The 16330-nt window shown below is 49.4% G+C and overlaps 1 protein-coding gene across 1 annotated transcript in view; it reads right to left on the reverse strand.

Annotated features, from left to right (window-relative positions):
* Window positions 1-5112: 5112 nt before the first annotated feature.
* SCP2 (sterol carrier protein 2) overlaps window positions 5113-16330 on the reverse strand; it is a 75247-nt gene continuing 64029 nt past the window's right edge. Inside the window, exons 15-16 of the mRNA XM_055140055.1 lie at window positions 10343-10422; window positions 5113-6143 (exon numbers count right to left, since the gene is read on the reverse strand). Coding sequence (XP_054996030.1) covers window positions 6048-6143; window positions 10343-10422 — 176 coding nt within the window. The 3' untranslated portion in view covers window positions 5113-6047. The remainder of the gene's footprint in view (window positions 6144-10342; window positions 10423-16330) is intronic.

Consider the following 16330-nt stretch of genomic DNA (forward strand, 5'->3'; position numbering starts at 1 on the left):
CTGAGCTGGGCTTGATTCCAGAGACCGAAGATGGTTCCCTGAGCACTGTCAGGAGTGATCCTGGAGCCCGAGCGAGGAGGAAGCCCTGGGCACGGCTGGGCGTGGCCACTCCCCCTTAAAAAAAAAAGAAAATGATGCTAATTATATGATATATTTTCATGTTAATTCTTTTAAGGTAACATGGGGGAAACAGAACTTTATATGTAACTGAAGCTTTTCCAAGTCAGTTTATAATTTAAAAAGAACTTGACTGACTCTGGTCTCATCCTCGTTTACTGGAAACTCTTAACTGATATCCACTCTGGCAGACAGCATGTCAATACTAGAGGCACAAAGAGAAATAATTGTTTCTACCCTGAAGGTGTTCGCTGTAAAAAAACGAGATTGCAAAAAGGCAAATTAGGGGTTGGAATGATAGCACAGTGGGTACGGCGTTTGCCTTGCACGCAGCCGACTCAGGTTTGATTTTTAGCATCCCATATGGTCCCCTGAGCACCGCCAGGAGTAATTCCCAAGTGCAAAAGGAGTAACCCCTGTGTAAAGCCGGGTGTGACCCAAAAAGAAAAAACAAAAACAAAACAAAACAAAAAAGGCAAATTAACTGTCCCCTTCTTGTGGAGAAAGAGAACAAGCAGGACAGCAGGGTTTTGACACGATTGTGCTTCTCGGTGGCAGACAGGAACTGTGCCAAAGTGGGCTCAGCACCCACACTGGCTCCTCTGCCCAGCCGCACACTCAGCTTCCTTGCCAGGCTCACCACGACTGCTCCCTACTCATTGGATGATTGTAGAAAGCTGAGTTCTAACCCATGTGGGCAGCTCCCGCCTGGTCACTGTCACTCTCATCCCGTTGCTCATCGATTTGCTCGAGCGGGCACCAGTAACGTCTCCATTGTGAAACTTGTTGTTACTGCTTTTGGCATACTGAATATGCCAGGGGTAGCTTGCCAGGCTCTGCTGTGAGGGCGGGATCCTCTCGGTAGCTTGCCGGGCTGTCCGAGAGGGACAGAGGAATCGAACCTGGGTCGTCTGCATGCAAGGCAAACACCCTACCCACTGCACTCTTGCTCCAGCCCCTCCCACCTTGTATCTTGCAATTTTATTTATTCTTATTTATTTTTAAACACTTTTAAAAATTATTCATTTGATTTTTGGGCCATCCACGGTGATGCTCAGGTGTTACTCCTGACTCTACACTCAGGAATCACTCACTGCTGGCGATGCTTCCAGGACCACAGGAGGTGCCAGGGATCGAGCCTGGGCCAGCCACATGCAAGGCAAGTGCTTTACCCGTTGTACTATCTCTTCGGCCTTGTCTTGAAACGTTAATGCACACAGACCCCACTAGGCTACTTTAAATAGATGTGATCAGCCTCCAGATTCCTGAACACAGAGTGAGGAGTAAGCCCTGAGCCCCACCCAGTGTGGCTCAAACACAGATACACACAGACACACGATACACATGCAGAGGTAATCAAATAAATGGCCTTTTTTTTTTTTTTTTTGCTTTTTGGGTCACACCCGGCGATGCACAGGAGTTACTCCTGGTTCTACACTCAGGAATTACTCCTGGTGCTGCTCAGGGGACCATATGGGATGCTGGAATTCGAACCTGGCGCATGCAAGGCAAACGCCCTACCCGCTGTGCTATCACTCCAGCCCCTAAATGGCCATTTCTTATCATTTCAAACTGCTTCAACCTCCAGTCGAAAGGCTGCTTCCAAGGGGCAGTGAGTGGAAGGTCAATCTTGAATGTTCTCTTTCAACATTAGGGCAAGCAGAGGTCACTGGGCCCGAGGCCACGATCCGGAGGAGTGTCCTCTCTCCTGAGAGGTCCTGTGATTAGACGATTATTAGTCAGTTTATCTCATTCATTCACTTCTTGAATAAAAGAACCAAGCCTTTGGGCGGGAGGACCAAAATGGATGCCTGAGCAGAAGCTGGTGGGGACACACGAGAAGGACGACGAAGGAAGCTGTTTGCAGCAAGGAGGGAAGCTTCTGGAAAGCTCAGTGAAAGGAAATGTGTTAAGAGGCTAAGACAGGAGGGCGGGGAGTGGACAGGGAGGGCGGACATGCAGCAGCAACGTGACCCGGCTGAGAAGTACTAGCATGTGTGCTCTGAATTGCTCACTTGACACAGAACAAATCACAAGCAAATGGAACTTTCCTGATATGATTATTCATGGCTCCATACGGAATCAGATCCCACCTAGCTTCCAGGCTGTGGTACCAGACCCTGAGGGTCGTTGTGAATATACATTCCATCCTGTAGCCCCTTACGGACACCAGCAACCCGACCTCACATGCGCACAGGACACAGCTGCAATTCCCACTTCTTTGGCTACACTGTTTGTTTTGTTTTTGGGCCGCACCCAGGGATGCTCAGGGGTTACTTCTAGAGGTGCTCAGGGGATTGGAATGCTGGGGATTGAACCTGGGTCAGCCACTTCCAAGGCAAACAACCTACTCACTGTACTATCTCTCCGTCCCCATTGGCTACATTTTTTTCCCCTTGGGAAATTTCCTTCCACCACTCCAGGCTTCTCTTCATCCCCCTTGCCAGCTCTTCCTCCAAAAGCTTAAAATCCCTTATCTCTTACTCCACCCCTACTTCCTCCTTCGATTTCGGTCACACCATCCTGTCCTTCGGATTCTTTTTTTTGCTTTTTGGGTTACACCCGGCGATGCACAGGGGTCACTCCTGGCTCTGCACTCAGGAATTACCCCTGGCGCTGCTCAGGGGACCATATGGGATGCTGGGAATCAAACCCAGGTTGGCCACGTGCAAGGCAAACACCCTACCCGCTGTGCTATCACTCCAGCCCGTCCTGCAGCTTTAAATCCCACTCTCTGCTCACAGCTTCCCAAGGTCACTCTCCAAACTGACCTCAACTCCAAGACCCATCCAGAATTAGGAATGCAATGGGCTCTTTTCCTCTTTCTCCACTTGGAAGTCTCTTGGGCATCTCCAAGTTACCAAGTTCTAAAGCTGAGTTTCTTATTCCATCTCATTCTTCCCCTCCCTCTCTGGGTCACCAGAGCTGCCTCTCCTTGCCGCCCAAGTCCACCCTCCAAACAGAGTCAGGGCACTGAAGCACCAAGATGGGTTTCATCTTCTCTTCTTTAGGCCATACGACAACGCTCTGCAGAGTGACCGTCCTGCTAGCCCGGGCTTACAGGCTGGGGCTCCGATGGCAACGTAAGTAAGGAGTCTGTGTAAGACACAAAAAGCCACACATCTCTTCCAGCTCACAAAGGAGGATGCACAGGGGCCTCACCGTGACGATAAAACCCCAGCGGGGTCCTGCAGCCCTGCCCCAGCCTCGGCCGTGCTCGCAGCTCATCATTTCACATTTTCTTCCTCGAAACTGTGGAACAGCCCTCGAGGTCCATGGCTGCTTCTCATGCCCCTGATCCTTACACGCTCCAGTCCTCAAACGTCACAGCTCGGCATCAGTACTTCCTCCTCAGAGTGATTTCACTTAACCCTGTTATCTACGGTCCCTCGCTGGGACTCTTATCTCACAGCACCCTGACCGTCTCTGGCGTGGCACATCATCAGTCCTTCGTGATATTCATCTCTTCGATGGTCTCTCCCACTGGGCTACACGTATGAGCAAGGACGGGCTCTGGTCTCTAACTCGGAGCACCGGACCCCTGACACAGGGCCCTCAACTCGGGAGGCACTCGGCAAACATTAAATGCATGAACAAATGAAAAGATTCAGAAAGGAAGATCTAAGAAAACTATGGGGATCGTGTCCCCGAGATAAGAGGCAGTGGTGTGATGGGGACGGTAAGGGAACTCAGAGTCCACAAAGTCTGACTACCTAATGAGATTTCGACACTTTATTCTCTCTAAATTCTCAATAATCCCAAGAGATCCGAATGAGTACAGCTCTAGATCAGGTCATTAAACCTCAACCTCAACAGTGAAACCAGGAACAGCAGAGCAAGGCCTGTGAAGTTCTGCCTTCTGGAAACTAAACTCTATTCCCTGAGTGCTTACTTCCCTGTTAAGCCAGCAGACTGCACTTATATATAATGAATACATTTTACCCCAAGAGCCAGCGTTTGCTTTTCCTCTGACAGATTCATCCTAAAGGCTATTTCAAGAGTCTCTCATTATTTGGGTGGCATAAGTGAAGAAAGAATGATGCAGCAAATTTAAACTACGGACTGGAACTAATTTCTTTGACCTACTGTGATTTAGAAGTAGGTGTGCAATTTGGACCCGCTTTATGGGACTTAGATCACCCTACAGCAGCTGATCTGTGTTGCCCAGTCAGCAAAGACAGCTCTGCTTCTGCTGACCACGAAATGGGCAAAACGCAACGGTCTATGGGCATCTGACCCACATTCTGATTTGATTAGCACAAGATCCAAAGGTCTAAACCAGAGTGGGCGATTCTGACTGCTGGGAGAGGGGGAACAGCCTCGGGTCCAACTGGGTGCACTTTCTGCTAAGGGAGGCAGATTTCCAGGGGCACTGGATAGTTTTCTTTCCATAAAAAAAAAAAAAAAAGGAGTGATGGGCCAAGTCAGTTTGGGACTTTCTGCTTTAAACATACAAATCAAACCACCTCGATTTTCACTGGTGGCCACCTTTGGGTGATGGAAAGTGTCAACCACAGAAAGGAGAGTCGGGGTAGGGCCAAAGCAGTTCTGCACAGGCCTATCAGAGCAGAAGGGGCCTCTGGGGCAGACCATCTTCTTAAATTCCCTCTTTGAACAAGTTAGCAAACAGGCCCAGGCAAGCAGTTAGGCACATGCCTCAGCAAAGCGAGATTCCTGGCACCTGATCAAGTGGACACTCTGCTACCCCAAGGGCCTCCCTGATCAAGAGCTAGTGATTATGTCAAGTTACCAGGAGAAAGATAACACAGGCTGTAACCCCCAGCCTTTCTCTTGCACTCCAGCATTCACTTATTTATTTTGGGGGAATCACAGCCTGCAGTGCTCAGAGCTTACTAATGGAGGGCCTGAGGGACCCTATGGAATGCCAGGGATCAAACTGGGGTCAGCCGTGTGCAAACCAAGTGCCTTACCCACTCTGACCCTCTCCAGCATTTAGAAAAGCCCTAAGCAAAATGATACACAACACAAAGGAGATAAGGAAGAACTATTTTAATTTTCTATTAAACATTCTTTCAAAAGCATTATTTTTATCTCACTGAATTATAAGAAATACATTAGCATTAGAAAAACTAGGAAGGAAAATTAAATGTGAAAAATTAAACTTATATGAGAAAGAAAAATTATAATAAAGGACTGAGAACTTTACAAATTTACTTAAATTAATGTAATATAACTTGAAAACTGTGCATCTCAAAGCAAAGTGTTTATTCAAGTTTTAACAACAGCACTTTATAATTTGAATACACTGATTTTTTTCAAGAAGGAAATCCATTTAAAAATACTTTTCTTTTAAAAATAGGCCTGTGTTCAACTATAGATTTCTCCCCCATGCTCTGATCATATTTCCTTTATTTTGATTTGGGAAGAAAATACCATTTCTGTTGGCATGAAATGCAAAATCTGGGTTGTTTCATTTTTTTTCTTAAAAAAGATCCCAGTACAGAACTTTTTAATGAAAAATAGATTAAGGTATTAAGTGCACAACACTAAATATTGGCCAACTATCGGTATTCACTTTCTTCCCTCATTCTCCCAAGGAGAAGCTGAATTGAATCTTCAGCAGAATAATCCTTAGAAATACTTTATAAGCAAAATGAGAGCTTTTGTTTACATAGTTTTTGGATTTTGCTGTTCCTAATTTTATTCTGAAACTCAATTTTCTCCCACACCATAATTACCATATTTAACTTTGTAATGCACAGTTTGTATGTGATTCAGCAAAGCAGTAGTATACGGCCAGACTCTAATTCACCCAGCGTTAGGAAAAACAGGGTCGGACACACCCATTCAGAAACATATCTCATGCTATTTGCCAACGGGTAGCCGCAGCCTAAGTCCCGACAGCGAACTGCAGGGAGGTCCATCGGTGGAGCTCGTCCCGACCCCCAGCCCAGCGGGCAGGGAGCTCTTCACAGCTTTGCTTTCCCGGGCTGCAGCTGCAGGTTCTGCAACTTCATCGCCATGCCCATGTTGCCTGTGATTTTCAGTTTGCCTTGAAAAAAGGCCTGAGAGGAAGAAGAAAGAACATCCGTTACTCCGAGGACTTTCCTTTGTTCGGATTTTGAGATCGGTGACAGTTTTAGATGAGCCAGCAGCCGACCTCCACTACCCAACCACCGCCACGCTCCGGGCCGCTTTCCACACGCTCAGGCCGAGCCTCACGCATGAGTGAACATATTCCTGGGCTGCGCGGCTGCTTCACGTCATAAGACATTGCCTACCCATTCTCCATAAAATCATAGAGGGAAATATATTTATACACACACACACACACACACACACACACACACACACACACACATATATGCCTCTCGGAGAGCCCAGCAAGCTACCAGGAGTATCCCGCCCGCATGGCAGAGCCTGGCAAGCTCCCCGTGGCGTATTCACTATGCCAAAAACAGTAACGATAACAGGTCTGATTCCCCTGACCCTGAAAGAGCCTCCAATCATTGGGAAGGACGAGTAAGGAGAGGTTGCTAAAATTTCAGGGCGGGGACAAATGGAGACATTACTGGCACCCACTCGAGTAAATTGATGAATAACGGGATAACAGTGATACAGTGACAGCTTTCAGAGTACTGAGTTATTCAGGTTACTGAAATTTTCTTTTGGGAATAGATTCAGGATCTCATTTCTCAAGAAAAAAGATCTGCAGCCTGCAGTCCAAAGCCGCACCTTTCCCGAAGGTCGTCCTCTAGAAATGACTCCTTCATCTGCCTTCCTGCAAGGCAGCCAAGTGGCCTCACACTCGGTTGGGAATGAAAAGCGAATTCCTCACTGGGGTGCCAGGGGGAAAGCACAGGCAGGGCATGCTGAGAAGCTCCTGGGACTCAACACCAGGTAGGGGAAATGTGGGCCACTCTCTCCCCCTCTCCCAGCCGGGGCAGGCAGCCTGCTGAGACTGAGGTGCCTGTCTGAATTTGGGGCCGAGGAATCAAACGGGTCTGGAGTGCAGAACCAGGATTTGTTCCATTTAACAACTGCCTAGGACCCGAGCACATGATGCTTGCTAAATTTATCATGCAACAAAATCCCAGGGAGACTCAAGAGAAATAACCAAATTGGGAACACAGCACAATTTCCCTATGATCTCAGTCTTTGACTTTTTCAATTTTTTTTTCCCTTTTTGGCTTTTGGGCCACGCCCAGCATCGGCACTTAGGGTTTACTCCCGGCTCTGCACCCAGGGGTCAGTCCTGGCAAGGGTCCAAGACACTCTCTGGGGTGCTGGAGATGGAATCTGGATTGGGCACATGCAAGACGAGCACTTCAGCCGTGTATTATCTCTCCGGCCCCATGCATTCAACTCTGCAGACAAGGGAGGGCCAGATGGAAGAAGCTTCTGGCTTACACTCCGAGCTAGTACATTTGGACGTTAGGAGTGCTCCGTCTCGCCCCTGGTAATGCAGAACTCTGCTTTTCCTAGACCTCTGGTAAGGGTGACTAATTCCAACCCTGCCCGCCCACCCCCCCCCCCCCAGTTTTTTGTTCTCTTTCTCTCTCTTTCCCTCCTGTCTGGACAAACTAAATATTTCCTCTCTATATGGCACACAGCCGCTTCTGTCTGATGATGTAAAGGTCAGATGTTTCAGAACACAATATATTTAACACATGTCCTTTAAATATATGGACCATATATGAGCTCTAAGAGAAATTCATCATCTTTCCCTTTCTTGAATTCAAAGGGAAAAAATGACTTTGCACTTACTAATTACTATGAAGAGAACATAAATCTTCACCCTCTAGTAAATCCAAACAAGAGGCTCCCTTTATCCTGGCCCCTAGGTGTTCTCCGCATAGCCTTTCAGCCAGAAAGCACACTCCTTTTTCTCAGCAGGGGCCAAACACTAAAACGACCTGCTCCCAATGTCTTCAAATGGCTTCTGGTCAAACTCTCTACTAAGCATAAGGAAAGGCCATTGACACATTCATAAAAAGTTCTATAATTTTTTTTTTTCTTTTTGGATCACACCCGGCGATGCACAGAGGTTACTCCTGGCTCTGCACTCAGGAATCACTCCTGGCAGTGCTCAGGGAACCATATGGGATGCTGGGAATCAAACCCGGATCGGCCACATGCAAGGCAAACTCCCTACCGGCTGTGCTATCGCTCCAGCCCCAAAAGTTCTACAATTTTTATCTTTAATTTCTTTGTGCACTAACAGGTATTCAAGAAAAACAAGGGGACACTTTGCTCCCCCGGACAGGGAGTGAGCAGCTAGACCTAAGGGCCACTCATGTGACATCTGTCAAGGAGGGGCCGAGTGCCTGGCGAGGTGAGGGGCGTGGGCAGGCGGGCAGCCAGCAGCTACACTGGTGGCCTCACTTCGGGCCAGATTTTTGGAGCAAGCTCAGTGCTCAGACGTGGCAGTGCCAATGGCTGAGTTCAGCTGAAGGATCGCAAACGCGAATCTTCTGCTTGTCAACACATCTACGGATAGATGGTTGGTTGCTTAGAAAAAGCACTTATTTTTTTTTAAAAAACAGCTTTAGACAGCTTGTACTGTTGGACAAGACACTGAACATATGCAAATACGACTTATACGTTTTAATGGATGAATCCACCAACTATTAAGATGGTGAAGATATCCATCACCTTTAAAAGCTGTTGACATGTCCTGGGAATGCCCTTCCGCTCCTCACCCACCCCTGCCCCACGCTCTGGGCAACACTGCTAGAGAACATTTTAAAAGGAACCAGAGCAGAAGTCAGATGCAGTTGTTTTATCCAATTTTGCGAATTACCAGGGAAACACACCAACAAGACCTAAAACAAATCAGGCTGAAGCAACAAAGAAGGACGGATGCGGTGAGAGGAGCATCGAGTTTCTTGTCTTGTTATCTCTAGCTGCGGCAGCTTCCCAAAGTGGGTGACACCACTCTCTGGGGCCCAGGATCGCTGCAGCGGGGGCAGCAGTAGCCTGGGGTGCGATGTGGGGTGAGTGGACTTGCTGTTTGTTCATTTAAGGTAAATTTCAGGGGTGAGTAAATTTTTTTTTCTGGAAAGGGGGTGGTAAGCCACATACGTCTAGGCTAACGAGAGCTCAGTAGATCAAATCTGTTCAATACTGTGTGACTAGACTATACAAGATCCTTGGAGCAGAAAAATGTCTAGGAGCCATAATTACGTTTTTAGGTTTTGGGTTTTTTTTGGGTTTTACTGTTTGGGGGCCATATTTGGCAGTGCTCAGGATTTACTCCTGGCTCTGCACTCAAGGATCACTCCTGGTGGTGCTCAGGGGACCATGTGGGGTGCTGGGGATAGAACCTAGCCGCATGCAAGGCAATATATCACTCTGGCTCCTCCATAATTACATTGTAGGCGATTATAATTAATTCAGAATCTGTGGGGTGCGAGAGATAATTCAGTGGGCTGGAGCTGCCCCTGAGTACCACTGGGTATGGTCCCCAAATCAAAAGCTACGTAAATGATGGAAAAAGACCATCATGCACCAGGCTAAGTTCTGGAGACCTGCAGACAGACGCCTGGCTCTGTAACAAGGACGCGATGGGGACCTCAGGACTGGTATATGGGACGAGCACTAGGTTAGCGGCTCAGTGAAAGGTCCAGGGGAGGGAGTGGCTCTGGCTCCCTCTTGGAAGGAGGGGACTCCGTCTGGGAAGGAGAGTTCAGGGCCAGAGAGTGTCAGCAATGGGCAGGAGTGCAGGCACAGGCCTGAGGACATCCCTGGCACCGCCCACTGTCCCTGAGCACTGCTGGAGCTGGGAGGAGCCCTTGAGCAGCACCAGGTGTGGCCAAACCCCTGCACCCCACACCCCCGTCCAAGGCGAGGCCTCCGCACCCTTTCCTCTGGGTTGTTCCCACTGCCCATCCGAGCGCTGCTAACTCAGCACGCCGAGCGCCAGCACAGGTCACTTCCTCTGTGGGTCCCTCTGGCGGGGCAGAGCAGGGCCCAGATCCACTGCGGCTCCTTTCTCGACCCTCCCAGGCCTTGGCTGCCCTCCTTCTGCTGACCTGTGTCGCCCCCAATGGTGGGTGCCCTGAGCCTGGGGACTCCTGTTTCTCTAGGTGTTTCTGGCACACAAGGGGGCGAGTGGCACTGAGTCGGAGCCACAGGTGGCCATCATTGGTCACGTGACTATACCGTGGGGTTTGGAGTCCCCCCAGGCTGCAGAACACCCCCTCCCTCCCACCCACACCCCCCTCCACCAGCGACAAGAACAGACAAGCTCCCCCACACTTACCGACTGAGGGTTCATTTTTCCAGTCATCAGGGCCATCAAGTCTGAGTCCGCCATCGTGATTGTGCAGTCGGCCTTCTTATCTGAAAGAGCAGAAGGCAGGGGGGAGCGTGAGTGCTGCTCCTGGATTCAGACCCTGCAAAAGGATCACACCCAAGACGGCAGCAGTGTGGGCACAACTGGGCAAGCCATGTAAGAGGGCGCTGCAGGAAAGGGCCTGCCAGGGCTGGGGCCCAGCTGCTGAGCACTTGCCCCGCACCAGGAAGCTCGTGGGTTGAATCCCTGGCATCGCAAAAAGAAACGCGCGATACATATAAAACAGGCCAGTGACAGCTGCGGGCTCGAAGGGCGCCTGCTCCCCGGCGTGATCGACACAACATTCTGAAGGTCTCATACGTGAACAGGGGACGCTACAGGCACAGAATCGGACTAGCCGAAGCTGAGGACAGGAGACCGGAATGGCCACAAAGGAAACTTGCGGGGTGAAGGAAGTATTTTATCTTTTTGTGCATTCATCTAAATCCAGACTACCGCAACTTCAAGGGGTAGATTTTATTACGTGCGTTTTTTTTTTTTTTTGCCTCAGTGAGCCTGACTTGGTACTGCCAGGGATGGGAAAGAAATGCAATCCCCCTCAAGGTGACAGGGACGACACGAAGCACGTCTGCCCCTTGGCACACGCTGTGCATTATGACAGCCTAGTCCTGCTCCTGGTCAGAGGCCAAACGAAAGTGAGTCCATATGTCCAGTTCAAGAGACACGCTGAGTTTCCTCACAACGGCTTTATTCATAAGGTTCCAACAACGGAAATACTGCAGAGATCGCGGCCCCGAGCGAGTGAATTCACACAGAGGAAACAGAACACGGACCGAGCGCATCCACCAACGATGCCTCAGGGGCGGAGCAAAAGCAGGAGACCCCGAAGAGCAAACGCCCTGTGCTCCACTCCATGAGTTTCCAGAAGAAAGTCAGTCCTCGGTGGAAGCACTGGGAGAGGAGCCCTTCAGAGAGGCCAGTGAAGCGACAGCTGGGGCGTGACAAACCCAAGGACAGGCCCAACCTGCACTGGATTGGGGAGATGTGCGATGTACTCATCTGTGAAGCTGTAACAAGCTCTGCCCCTGTGACTTATTCCAATTTTATTACAGGCCTGTTTCAGGTGAGACTTTTGTTCTTCTTTTAAATTGAAACACAGCTGGCGATGCTCAGAGATCACTTCTGGCAGAACACAGGAGACCCGTGTGTCGTGCTGGGGATCAAACCAGGATCAACTGCATGTGAGACAAGCACCTTTACCCCCTGTCCTACCCTCTAGTAAGGCTTTTACAAAACAAAATAGGGGCTAGTGAAGTTGGCCTGCAGGTCATAGCCAATCAATCCCGGACACACACAGTAAGATTATGAGAGTGTTACATTTTTTTGTTTGTTTAGTTTCTCCACTTCTTTTACTTTTTTACATTGTGCATTACTTATATATAATGTAAGATTAATGTTAATATAAAAGTATAACTGAAACAATATTCACAACACAGACCTAATACCTCATGACTTCTGGCTGTTGTTTTTTCCTGTGCTGGGGACTGAACCCGGAGCCTCACACACGTATGCAAGGGTTCTACTACTGAGCTACACCCGTGACTGTCTCAGCTAAATCTGCCTTGTCACTATGAAACAAATGGAGACCATTCAAGCACATACTAGGAAAAAGTCACCCCAATATAAACATTTTCAGCAGACAGGCAATCAGCACTCTATAAACAGTTGGGTCCTATTCAAGTGACCGTTGGCCTCTCCCTGAAGTTGAATCACTTTCCATCTCCCCATTCTGTCCTTTCTTCACTGCACATAGAATGATCGTACCTATCGGAACACGTGTTTCTGTGCTTGCCCACTGGAATGGAAGCTTCAGAGGGGGAAAGTCTGTATTAAATTTGTTCACTGCCAATATCCCTTGGTCCGGGGAGGATCAATAAATACTTGCTGGATAAGTAAATAGATTACAGAGTGTCCAAAAGATGATCAGAAAGTATGGTCCAGGAGCTGACCAGGGGATGAGACGTAATAAAAGAGACAGAGGTTGCTGTCTGAAGACAGGGCTCTGAGTGTGTCCCCACGCTCTCAGCTGGAACCCTACAGGGAGGGCCTTGGGAAGGTGACACAGGTGCAGCCTTACAAGGAAGGCTCCAGTGCTTTGTTGAGCCCTTCTGCCACGTAAGTCCAGAGCAAGAAGGTGCTGGCTCTGAGCCAAGCACAGAAGGGCCTCCCGGGCACGGTCCCGTGTACTGCACCATGGGCCGCCAGTGCCAGAACGCGAGAACTAGCCAGTATGTGGTATTCTGCACCAGTACCCGAACAGACTAAGAAAGGGTCAAAGTGTTGGAAACACAGCAGGCCCTCCACCCCCGGCGCCACCTGGCAAGCCTGAGGCCAGTGTGACCTTGGGGACACTGTGACAAGGAAAGCCAGGGGCACAGACAAAACTACAGCATGCATCTGTATCATGAAATAACAAAAATGAAGCGGTAAACAGGCCACTTCTATGACCTGCCTCACAACTCCTGGACAGCTGGTGAAAGACAATCAGAGGCAAGTCCGAAGCCCTGGACATGAAGGAATTTACATTCAAGGAAGTCCAGTGTGGGGGCTGGAGTGATAGCACAGTGGGTAGGGCGTTTGCCTTGCATGCATGCGGTTAACCCGGATTTGATTCCCAGTATCCCATATTGTCCCCTGAGCACAGCCAGGAGTGATTCCTGAGTGCAGAGCCAGGAGTAACCCCTGAGTGTTGCCCGGTATGACTCAAAAAGCAAAAAAAAAAAAAAAAAAAGAAAAGAAAAGAAAATCCCGTTTTCTTAGAGATATGAAGCATCAGAGGCAGAGAGGGAAAAAACCAGCACACTGGGAGCGTGGGGCTTGATCCCAGTGTTGCAAGGAACGGCGCTCAGTCACAGGAAGGTGTCTGGAAGTGGTAAGTCCTGCTGTGGCAGTGGCTGGGAAGTCAGCATCTAGAGCACATACTGGGCCGAGTCGACTCCTCTGATCTTCCTAACAACCCTGAAGGATCAGAGAGGGCAAACAACTTGCTCCTGAGCACACAGCAGTCGCAGCGGGGACTCGGCCCGACAGCAGGTGAAGACCCGCATGTTCAGCTTTGAGCTCTAAAGGCATCTCTGGAGCGGGAAGGTTGCAAGCACTCAACAGCCACTTCCAACCTGAACTGATGAACCCCACCTGCTTTCCTGGTCCCCCCGGTCTCTTGAGGGTCTGAGCCGAGTCTACACCGCTCAAGCACCATTAATGTTGAACATTTAGGCCAGGGCGGGAATGATGGTTTGGAGTACCTGTGTGGGGACCTTCACACACTTTACCTCACGTAATTCCCACAGCGGCTCCATGGCGAGAAAAGATTCTCCCAATTTCCTCGATGAGATCACTGGGCTCAGCTGGGGGGTCACCTCTGAAGTGACAGAGCTGGGGTCCACTTGTGTCTCCCCTGGCCCTGCCCGGGCTCGGCTGCCCCGAGGGAGCAGAGCCGAGAACGCAAGTAAGCGACGTGAAAGCAAAGACGCCACGCTGACAAATCAGAGCCGCCTCACGGGACAGGCTCCTAGTTGGCTGCTCCAGGGACGGGAGGGGCAGGATTCACGAAGAAGGTACCGGAAGGCGCCCGGGCAGGAAGAGACTGCGGGAAAATGAACAAAACCTAAAAACCCTTCATGTAAGCGTCTGGGTAATCATGACCAGATTCTCGGAAGAGCAAGTACAGCAAATACACCCAAGGAAATAGAAGTAATTTCCCAAGACCCCGGGCACGCTCAGGGAACCAGCAGTTCTCTTTAAGGTGCCAGTTCAAGCTAGGACATGTGATTAAAGCTGCAACGGGGCTGATTTCTAACAAACGGTCATTTGTGGGCTGATGTAAGAGGAGCTGGTCGTTTCCAGGGGTGGCATTTACTAGGAAGGTCCATATTTCACCATTCTTGCCAGCCAACAAGTGTCAGGTTCAGCAAAAATTACCTTGCTGCAGGATAAAATCCCCTCTGGCCTGGGAGGGGGCGTCTGACGTGAAGCATGTCAGCAACCACAGCCGGAAAACAGGTTCTTAGGAAATTATGGACAGTTTCCCAAAAGCTCTTGCATTATTTATTTTTATGACACAAATGCCAGTAACGTAATGGGAGATAGATATATATTTTTAAGTCACCTTAACTATATCAGACTATATCAGAATATAATCCTGAAATAACAATTAACCTTTAATCACTACAAAACTGGCGTTATTTCCCCAAATTTCTCTTTGACTTCTAAAAGCAAGAATCTAGATGAAGCACTGATTTTTTTTTTTCCGCTTCCACACTATCATCATAAGTGGCTGCTTACAGAACACAAATATAAAACTGTTTTCCCAGAGACTCACAAATGAATCCAGAGAGAGCAGCACACCACAGAGACGTCTCCCCACCCAGCGGCAGGCTGATTTTACCGGGGCACCTCGGAAGTGGCAGATGTGTCCCTCCGTGGCAGGTGTGTCCCTCCGTCTGCTCCAAGTGAACCCCAGCAGCCACAACCCTCCACAACCCAAGCCCTACCACGCTCACGGCCATTCTTCACGGGCTCATCTGGAGCCCCCCACGCATGAGAATGAATCCGCTGAAAAATCCAGGTACATGGGACCAGTGACTGAAAACTCCAGGCTTCAGGGAGTCGGGGATGGGTGACCTCCCGGCATCTCCCCACCCTTCCGGTTTCCTGCTGTCACGCCCAAGGACTGCCTCTGGGCCCCGTTTAAGCACATTAACAGCCAAGATCCAGAGACTCACAAATGAATCTCGGAAAAGCACAGCACACCACAGCGAGGCCTTCGGACCCCAGATATTTAAAATTTTAGAATTCCCAGAAGCGACATCTCATACTATTCATAATAAGCAATACAAATAAATTATTTAGCATCTGCCTGTGGGGCAGGCTTGAGTGTGTGGTGGGAAAAGTCGAAATATTGGTGGTGGGAAGGAGTGATGGTGGTGGGAGTGGTGCTGAAATATTGAATGTAATCCATTATTGTGAATGACTTTATGAAAGTAAAAATTAAAAATTTAAAAGAAAAAACAACACAAAACTGTTTTCCCACCAGTCATTTGCTGAGGAAAAAGAGAACCGTCTCTAATTCCGGAACTTTCCACAGCACCGTGCATGCCCCATCAGATAGCCTTCCTTTTGTGGTCTTTCCTTTAGGGGCTTCTAGTGAGTCCTGATCCAACAGGCCCACCCCGTACCCTTTCTCCTGTCTCCCTCTTCTAAACTCTAACCCGGGAACGTTGCCAAACTCGTCTCTCCTTCCCCCAAGCATCTGCCACCCTCCAGAGGAAGGCGAGTCCATCCCTCCTTGCTCAGGTGGCCCCTTTCTCCCGTGCCACTGAGGCTTCTCTCTCCCTCCAGCCCTTCCTCAGCGATGGAGCAACAAGGAACGCTGCTGTCCGGGACAGCCCCCACTCCATACGGCTCCCGGCTGTCCCCAGCCTCACCCCCACAGCCAGGCACAGAAGATCCGTTTTACTCACTGCTGACACTGAGGCTGTCCTCACCGCTGGACAAGACGCAGGAAACAGCCGCCCTCCTCACTGCTCTCTGCCCGGGGTCTCTCTCCTTCCGATTCCTTGGGTGTGGGGCCCCAGGGGCTTCTCTGGATGCAGTTTCGATTTTCACTTTTCTACTTAAGCAGCATTACTGCATTATTGAGCAAATCCCTCTCAAAGTTCATAGCATGGCACAAAGTGGGTTTGTACCCAGCCTGCTTCGAAACTGCACCAAGCTCTCCCCAATAAGAAAAACACAACAGGCACCATGAAACACAAGAGGTACCATGAAACACTGGACACTACAAAACACCGCTCTCCGAGGTTCATCCACTCATGTCGGTGCTTATTTTAAAATTACATTTTATCCTGAAGCCCTACTATATAGCAGATGGCACTGAGAATGCCGCAGTGGCGG

This window comes from Sorex araneus, chromosome 5 (assembly GCF_027595985.1).
Source record: "Sorex araneus isolate mSorAra2 chromosome 5, mSorAra2.pri, whole genome shotgun sequence".
NCBI lineage: Eukaryota > Metazoa > Chordata > Mammalia > Eulipotyphla > Soricidae > Sorex > Sorex araneus.